At 43.3% G+C, this 9,509-nt stretch overlaps 1 protein-coding gene across 1 annotated transcript; it reads left to right on the top strand.

The window, feature by feature from the left end:
• On the top strand, positions 1 to 1,573 carry LOC138353017 (uncharacterized). The gene is made up of 4 exons (XM_069305662.1): positions 1 to 177; positions 349 to 526; positions 749 to 851; positions 1,089 to 1,573. Exons 1-4 carry the CDS (start codon positions 31 to 33, stop codon positions 1,231 to 1,233), a joined length of 573 nt encoding a protein of 190 aa, XP_069161763.1. The 5' UTR covers positions 1 to 30; the 3' UTR covers positions 1,234 to 1,573.
• The last annotated feature ends 7,936 nt before the right edge of the window (positions 1,574 to 9,509 follow it).

Below are 9,509 nucleotides of genomic sequence, written 5' to 3'. Positions count from 1 at the left end.
GAGTATTACCACACTAACTTTATTTTCCAGATGAAGTTCATATTGTTGTTGACTGTGGTCGGGCTGGCGGCCTGCCAGTTCCCGCCTCGGAGGCCGGGCTTCGGAGGCCAGCCGAAGAGGACAAGCAGCAAGAGCTTCTCTCAAAGTCGACCTGGAGCTCAGAGTTTGGGCGCCAAGGTAAGCTTTCTACCAAAACACTCTCCCTCAAGTTTATTGCCCCTATCTCTACCTCCTTACATTAACCTGAGATTTATACCATCATACAACGTTCTTCAAACTTTATTTTTGAAAACCAAGCCTAAGAAATTGTTTAAATGTAATGTTAAGATAAATGTGGCGGTGTTACAGGCTGACGACACTCGCGGCGGGAGTGAGTACTACTTCTCCTGGAGACACGACCCGCCCAAGACAGAGTACACAGGCGACGCTGCTCACAGGATGTGTACAAGTCTGGGCGGCGGGTGGCAGCCTGTGGCCATCAGCTCTCGTGACGAGCTCAACTACATCCATGGCATTATTGTCAGAGGTTAGCTGTTGTTGCTTTACCCTTATACTCCCTTGCGCTGATGACATTTACCCTGTATATGGCCACAGCTGTCATTTTCCCGTTATTAAGCTTAAGCTGATGCATGAAAATCGTCCCTCAAAGCATAAATTTAATACAATTATTCTGAAATATATCCATCCTTCCACTAGTACAATCGTCGCTAATGTTCGTCTCTCTAACTTTTGTGTTTTGTGTGAACAGAGCGGCTGGACTACATCTGGACCGGCGGGGTGAGGGCCGGCTCCGGCTTCAGGTGGTTCAACGGAGAACCTTTTGGTATTACTGCCTGGTCCAACACCGGAGGGTGAGTTGTGTACACACACACATGCACACACATTCTGGATCCAAGAGTTAATGCTCGATCCTGCAGGCACAAATAGGCGAGTACACACGCATGCACGCACGCAACATCACATCAATCCTTGTGTAACGCAGCCATTTGTTTCACTGAAATATACTCCCTCAGCTTCTGCAACATGTGAGTATAACCAATATAATGAATAAGGAAGGGTTAAATAATGAAGAATGGTGCATGTTGCAGACTCCGCCGACCTCAGCCCGACAACCGTGAGAGTGGTAAGGAGAACTGCCTCGCCATCCTTAACAACTTCTACAAGGATGGCGTCGCATGGCACGACGTTGCCTGCCACCACGAGAAGCCCGTCATCTGCGAACGTTCCGTATAAATCCTCCCAACATTGCCATATGTGAGAGTCGTACACAAGGGCTCTCACTCGGACCCCGTCTCCCTGCGCCCCTGACAGTGAGAGTGCTTCATTCTACTTTTAATTCTTTCTAGGTCATCATCATCTGGGCAATGTGTAAATGCCCAGATGTGGAAATGAAGACAAAGAAGATGCGTCCTTCATCCTCTTTGATATTTATTCTTAAACTATTTTTCTCTTCAACTATCTACAATATATAATGCTGTCATCTTCCAGTAACTTAATATATTTATTCGAAAATGTTAATTTAGCAAAACAACTTGTCATTCTTGGCAAGATAAATACACATTGTGTAAGAGAGGCCGGTGCGTTTAATTTGCTCCTGTTTTATGCTAATGGCATGAGTAATGTGTGCGCTTAATCTCTACTGTTACCGTGAGTGTGTCTGTATATAATGTCGTTCCTTTAGACGCCACGACAGCTGCTTAGTTTAGTTACTTACTATGCACCCAATACCCATGCCGGAGGCGGTGCTGGAAACAGTTACAGAGAGGCATAATGGGTCCGGAACCTGAACCCCATAGTTCATTTAGCTAAGTGACAATGTTGTGAAGCCAGACATTACTGGGTCCATGTGTGCTTCAGCGTTTCTTTGTCAGGGGGAGAAAACCACACATCTGCAGGCGATGAGTCACAATAACGTGGCTGAAGTATGTTGACCAGACCACACACTAGAAGTTGAAGGGACGACGACGTTTCGACTTGAGAATGGTCCAGGACGGACCGAAACGTCGTCGTCCCTTCAACTTCTAGTGTGTGGTCTGGTCAACCACACACCCTTGCTGCAGGTAAATTCTGAGCTTCTCTTGGCTCTACCTCACTCACAGGAACAGTTGTAATACTATCCATTTAAGACTCAGTGGGACAAAACGATAAAAATGTCAGACGTTCTTGAATTCTGGGTAGTCCACTCTGTAACTTGTGAATACAATACAGCAATATTATCTGCCTGTATGATATTATTAAATGGTGTCGGGTTTTCCGACACACTCACAGAGGCAACCCTCTCACCTCTCTTCTGATTGGTTGATGAATATTAAGCCACCCAAGAGGTGGCACGGGCATGAATAGCCCGTGGTAGATTTTTTTGGAGTGAATGTGATCTTTACATATATGCACACACACACCTCTTCTGTTGTTGTTGTTATAGATTCAGCTACTGGGAATAAAAAATTACGGGCTCACCATAGCCCGTGCTACATGAACATTTCGTTCTGAGTGGTTAAATCTGAAACAATAACATGGGAACAAAAAGTTCCAAGTAGCACAGGCTATGGTGAGCCCGTAGTGGACTTACACCTGCATGGATATATACTGCTCCCTCTTCCTCTGAAGAAGAAACCCATAATCTAGGGCTGTCAATCACCCTAAATTGGATACCAAGTCACATTGGCACAGATGGTAATGAAAAGGCAGACTCACTAGCAAAAACTGCCACTGCTCTACCTGTTGTACAGGTTCAAATACCTCTAAGTTTTTCACGGATTAAGGAGCAAATCAAGAAAATACTCCCAACAATCAAAAGTCGCCACAGAGCCAAAGTAGCAGAAGGAAGATCCACTGCGATGTGATACGAACAAGCCACTGGGTACTATTCTTTCAAGTCTAACAAAAAGATATCCAGAGACATTGTAGTAGCCATACACAGACTCAGACTTGGTTACAAGTGCTGCTGGGAGGTAATAAACCCAATAGTTAAAGAGTGTCATATCTGTGGAACAGAAGCAGAGGCGCCACTATTGCGCTACTTACTGGAATGTGAAGCTACTGAAGCCCTGCGCATCAAACTCAACATTAATCCAACGACAACAGCTGCATTAGATGCACATTCCACAGCCACTACAATGATTAGAAAAGCTTTTGAAAATGGGACTCACTAGTGAACATTCTGCACCTACATCTGCCACCAAGATAATGTTATTAAAACAAGACTAAAACTAGTGCACTAAAACAGAAACGAAAAAGAAACAGGGAAAAAGGAGGAAACCCCACTTAAAACTTTGACCCAAATATCAGAGTAACAAGGTTGAAGATGCCAAAGATGTAATTTAGCGAAACATATTCTTTATTAACACGCATCAGTCCCCTTAAAAGTGTCAATTGAACTTCAGAGTTGAATTTTACACTTCACTTTGCCATGAAATACACATATTTACACTGCAATCCCAGTGGCTCTGTGGAAAGACTCGCCCGGCGCTTCGCAAGCGTTTTGACCTGGGCTCGTATCCTGGGTAGGGAGGATTGACTGGGCGCCAGTCCTTAACTGTAGCCTCTATTCACCCAGCAGTGAATGGGTACCTGGTTGTTAAACGATTTGGCGGGTCGTATTCCAGGGAAAATTAGGATTAAGGACCTGCCCGAAACGCTATGCGTGCTAGTGGCTGTTCAAGAATGTATGAACTCTTGTATATATACAAAATATATAAATTAATTGTTAGATTCATTTACAGGATGAATATACAGTACACAATAAAGCAGCCGAGCAACAATATAAATAAAAACTACCAAAAATGCTAAAGTTTATCACATCTTACTATCAAAAACTACCTATCAAATGCCTATCAAAAACCTATCAAATGCCTATCAAAAACCTATCTACCTATCAAAAACCTATCTATTAAAAACTAAAAACTCCCAAAAATTCTGAGGTTTATCACATCTTGCTATAACAACGCTGAAGTTTAGCACATCTTGCTATAACAACGTTGAAGTTTAGCACATCTTGCTATAACAACGTTGAAGTTTAGCACATCTTGCTATAACAACGTTGAAGTTTAGCACATCTTGCTATAACAACGTTGAAGTTTAGCACATCTTGCTATAACAACGTTGAAGTTTAGCACATCTTCCTATAACAACGCTGAAGTTTAGCACATCTTGCTATAACAACGTTGAGGTTTAGCACATCTTGCTATAACAACGTTGAGGTTTAGCACATCTTGCTATAACAACGCTGAAGTTTAGCACATCTTGCTATAACAACGTTGAGGTTTAGCACATCTTACTAACAAAATGATCACTAACTATAGTTGGTGTACAAACGGTTCGCGGACACCATTAGTTGCTGTTCCCCCATTCTCTAAGATTCACACGTTCTTTATCTTATCAGGGGAGACTACTATAACTGAGGGTCTGGTTACATTGTTCCAACAAATATTCAGATATCAGGAACTTAATTGCTGCGTTGTGCATAGTTGTACTTTTCCACATTTGCAGTAAAGACCCTGTTGATCATAGTTTTGGGTTAATAAACTGATTTAAAAGAAATTACCAATAGAAGAGTAAGCGTTTCTGGGCGGTGTTGACGAATCGGTAGCCTCTCGCGTCCTCTTCTTTTGCGGACCGAAGTGCATCTTCATTCGGTCCGGAATTCGTTGTAGTACTTCTACATGGTTGAGGGCGAGCAACGAGGTCTGTCGAGGTACTAGGCTCAGGCAGGCTCAACCCCTCGTAACTATTGCCAGCACCTGACTTGCCACATTCCCTCACGCCTAGCGTAGATGCGGGTTCGTCCACAGTACGTTGAGTAATTGATTTTGTTGGGGCGTTAATGTCTTCCTCGTAATCAGAACTTGGATTTGATCGAGCAGCACCAGAGCTGTCGATCCTATCTTCATCAATCACCGATGTCGACATCTTACTCAAGGTGGATCCCCCTCTCCCAGGGGGGATTTTTTAAATTGTTGTGCAGAAGTTCCTGGAATGCGCCGCGGCTTCCAATGTTTCACCGGGGCGAGATTGCTAATCCATTGAAGACGGTGGTGGCGAAGACTTGAGTTAACCCCAGCAGGGCTAACAGGAGCAGATTCACCTAGTGAACTTCTCTGACTCGCTTCACTCTCGTGCTCATCTCTCCACACTTCTGCACTTCCTTCTTTACGCCACTCCAGCTCCGGTTCGGGATCCGGCTGCTGTGATCCCGTCCCTTTTCATTAATGAGATTCTCAGGGCATCATAATCACTATGTTGATGATGTCCCAGGGTGTAGTAGATCTGAAGAGCCCATGCTGATCTTGACCAATTTGCGTCAATGGTCATGCGTTCAAATCGTCTGATGTGTGCATCAATCGAGTCGATTTGTTCCTCGAAGGGTTCCATCCATAGCATCTTGAATATCGTACCTCATTCGGGTTTTGTCTCCTGAACGATTCTTTGCCTGATGATCGTCCTGCCTTGCTTGCACATGCAAAGCATCGATGCGTTCTTCACTCTTCCTCTTTTCTTGGGCGTTCCAAGTCTGTGACACGTAGGTTGCATTGGTGTTTCCCTCCAGGTTCATGAACACTGCTTTACTGGATATTTACTATTGCAAGTTCGTCTCGTGGTCTCGTTCCTGCATCTTGTGCTGATGCTGCCCGTTGTTGAAGGCTCCTCGAGTCTTCGCTGAGGGTAGAACTCGTTCGCCCGCGGAAAGTTTCCTTTAGAGAGCTGCACAAGTCCATTGACGTTCTCTCTCACCCTCGGGATGGAAGTTAGGCTTCATCTCTTCTCTCGACGATTCTGTCTCCTCCTCGTTGACTCTACCCCCTGTGGTGTTATCTGGGGTGACGTGTTATCAAGCACCGCGTCCGCACTACGAGCGCTCGTCTGCACCAGTTCACGGGAGACATCTCCCGTCACGCAGGGTGCAGTCCCACCTCCACAGATCTCCAGTATCATCTATTGATACTGGTAATGGCTCAAAAGGGCCACCACTTACGAGCTATTCGTGCCCGTGCCACCTTTTGGGTGGCTTAATCTTCATCAATCTGCATCAGTCATGGCACCAGTCATCAGCCTGGTGTTCGTGAATTTGTTCCTCACACCACTTCTCCTGTTCAATAAACCCTTGAACTATATGTTTAACACATCTCTCACCCTGTCCATGGAGGACAGAAGAAAATGTATATATACTGGTTAGCATTGTAAATGTGTGGCCACGTTTGTGGTAGAAAATAATAATAAAATCACTTCTCCATGAGTGCTAGGCTACATGAACTTCAAATTACTTAACCTTGAATGAAACACTTGCAGCAATCTTTGCACACAGTGTGTACCTGAGCAAACAGTACCAAGTCTTTTCCGTCATACTTTAAGTACTACTTTCATTCTACTTTTGCAAAATGCAAGTTGAAACTTAACTCTTGGGCCCTGTCTTAGCCTAACGAGTTAGGCGCTACATGTAATAGCTGAGTTGTGAGAAAGGCTATCAATTGCACCTTGCACTTGACCCACATTGAGTTTTCTTAAAGTGCCAACAAGAGGATATCGATACGCCAGTAGCCGAGATAATGACACTTAGTAATGACCTCTTCCACTATATGGTCATCTTGCAACAGGGGTCGTCATCCTGCCCAAACGACGATCACTAAATGGTTGAAAGACGCTACGGAGATCATGCATCAAATTATTTGATTGATACAATGATGTGCAACAATATTACCCTTGAGATGGTGCCAAGAATTATTATGAGAACCAGGGAGTACCGGAAAAAGGGGTTCGCTTGAAAGCCTAACAAAATACTAGTTAAAGCCTAGCAAAATACTAGTTAAAGCCTAACAAAATACTAGTTTAAGTAACTGAAATAAACTAGTAAGAGGTGTATAATTCTTTAAAGGACTTGCACTGATATGTTTCTTACACTGAGCGTGATATTTTTAGTCCTAATATTTTTCTTTTACCTCCATTTTGCAGACCTTACAGTGTGCTCCTGTATCCTCGCCTGTAACAGCCATTATCCAATCCTTGAGAAATTGGTCTTGCAGTCACTCCAGTCAGAATTTTTATAATTGTACTGCTTAACTTTTTACATATAAATCATTATACTCTTTAAATGTGTTAATATCCAATACAATAAACGATGACAAAGCATAATTGTCAGTTTATATAAAAAACATTTCACTGTATTCCATTACTCAAAAACACTTCCTGTTGCACAGTCACAGACGCCACTAAGTCACTGTGACTCAGTGACTGTTGCACAGTCACTGAGTCGCTGCACTGTCATAAGTCTGTACTATGTCTGTGTACTGTGATGTCAATTGCGTTATACAGAAAAAAACAAGTCGACCAGTAAAAAATATATAGATGTGAATATGGTTACCAAACCAACTATCTGTTTTCACAGCTGAATTATATGCCTTATATCAAGCTCTCCAAATAATCACAACATTACCAATCGGGACATATACAATCTGCAGTGACTCCAAGAGTGTGATTCAAGCAATTACGTACTCTTCAAAAACGTGCAAGGAGTTTGTTTACCCATGTCTTCAACTTCTTCATGAACATCGTTTGAACGGTTATGATACCTCTATCCAATGGGTCCCAGCGCATTGTGGTATTCTCCATAATGAACTAGTAGATCAACTAGCCAAAGCAATGCACAACACACCTCACATTACCCGTCATCCAATTCCCCATGTTGCACGTAAAGGAGCCTTCAAAAATACCATCACCCAAGATTTTGCGACGAAATGGAAAACGTCATGCTCACCTTTGTACTACGGGTCCATTAAAAAGAAATGGGAAACTTGGAAACATGTCAGATATAAAAGCAGAGAAATTGATATAGCGTTGACCAGATTAAGGCTGGGACACACCAAACTAGCAGCACACAGCTCTAAGTACAGAACAGACATCAACGAACTCTGCATCCACTGTCAGGTGCCTGAAACAATCGAACACTATCTCCTACATTGCTTCCGACACTATAGTGCCAGAGTAAATTTCAAACAAGTACTTATCTCACTTAAAATACCCTTTACCATCGAGCATATATTAGGAGGCGGTGACCACTCGTCACAAGAAAAATACCAAATAGTCAAAGCACTGACTAAATATCTCCAATCGACCAACAAATTGGGTCACATCTGACCCGCGCCACATTTATACCTGGCGCCACCAACAGCTAAACACAGAAAACAACTACCTCGTCGCAACGCCATGGATCAGCTGACGCCATAAACACAACACACCGCCCTACGGTGCGGCAAGTTTCCCTCTAACACACACCTCTGTTCGGGGCGCATCCGATCCCATGATCGTCGTCGCCCCTAAATCAACACAACAACACCTCTGTTGTAGTCGCCTCTCCTCTGTCTACAGCACAACGCAACAAGCACCTTTAAAACTCTTATCATCCTCAACATAAACGCCTCTACCAACATCAGTACTGGTGCAGTCATCGGGAGGACAAACCCTTCATGCAAACTGCACCTACTATCAAGAAGAAGAAGAATATGAGATTTGCAAATATCTGTTTTGGTACATATTTGGTAAAAAAAATCTTGTAAAAAACATTCAAGATTCTCTTAAAATCACCTATATTCACATGTAACTTCTGAATAGCATTTTCTAACATTCAAACGTAACTAAAATCATCTACATTTAGATGGTTTTAGTTATGCCAGAAAGATTAAAATAAAAAGAAATTGACAACACATTCTTCCTGTCCCCGACAATGGAAAAATTATTAACGAAGTGAGAAAAATTTTGGCATCTTCCTTGACCATGTAGTTCGTCCTTTTCCAAATGACTATTCCACCTTTCCTACTAAATAAGACCATTAATTTTAAACCCATGAATGAACTTGAAGCAGAGCCTAATGCCTTAGGCCGGGATGATGGCTTAGGCTCGTAGAGTACTCCACCTGCTAAACCTGAGTTTACCTGAGAGCCACTAACACTAGTGGCCTCGACGAGGACAGGAAGTAGGCGGCTTGTCGAAGTTTGTCCCCCCACCCCACATTTACACTGAGATAAAAGCCTGTAAAAGCCTGGTTTGTGCCTCGGAGAGGCTACGGGATCCAGTAAGTTCAGTAGAACTTCGGTTTCAACCCTTTTCCCTGTCGTAGCTCAGTCGATTAAGGCAGTGTCTGGGATGCTCCCGGACGCAGGTTCGAATCCTCGTCACGGCCCTTGTGGATTTGTTCATTTACACTGAGAGTCTCCTACATTACTCCACCGCGGCTGCCGTAAGTACAACTGTCCTCATGACAAGAGACGGCTCGTATACATGTTATTGTTTCAGATTTAGCTACTCAGAACGAAATGTCCCTGTCGCACGGGCTATGGTGAGCCCGTGTTCTTGTACAATGTCAGGACTCCGTATAAATAACTTGTCTTCCACTCTTCACACGGGATTATCTGCCATATTCTTTACACTCAAACGTTTACATGAATCTAAAGTAATTTGAATTCGCACATTTTAACTCACCAGACATGAACTGTCTCGGCTAGAAAAGTCTCCCCCCCCCT

Source organism: Procambarus clarkii, chromosome 56 (assembly GCF_040958095.1).
Source record: "Procambarus clarkii isolate CNS0578487 chromosome 56, FALCON_Pclarkii_2.0, whole genome shotgun sequence".
Classification (NCBI taxonomy): Eukaryota; Metazoa; Arthropoda; class Malacostraca; order Decapoda; family Cambaridae; genus Procambarus; species Procambarus clarkii.
The sequence above is the reverse complement of the archived record's forward strand: the minus strand, read 5'-3'. Positions and strand labels throughout refer to the sequence as shown.

Excerpts from the sequence above, each read along its gene's own strand:
- LOC138353017 (XM_069305662.1), top strand. The coding sequence starts at position 31 with ATGAAGTTCATATTGTTGTTGACTGTGGTCGGGCTGGCGGCCTGCCAG. Across the intron at positions 178-348 it reads CTCAGAGTTTGGGCGCCAAG|GCTGACGACACTCGCGGCGG; the intron begins GTAAGCTTTCTA and ends GCGGTGTTACAG. Across the intron at positions 527-748 it reads CCATGGCATTATTGTCAGAG|AGCGGCTGGACTACATCTGG; the intron begins GTTAGCTGTTGT and ends TTGTGTGAACAG.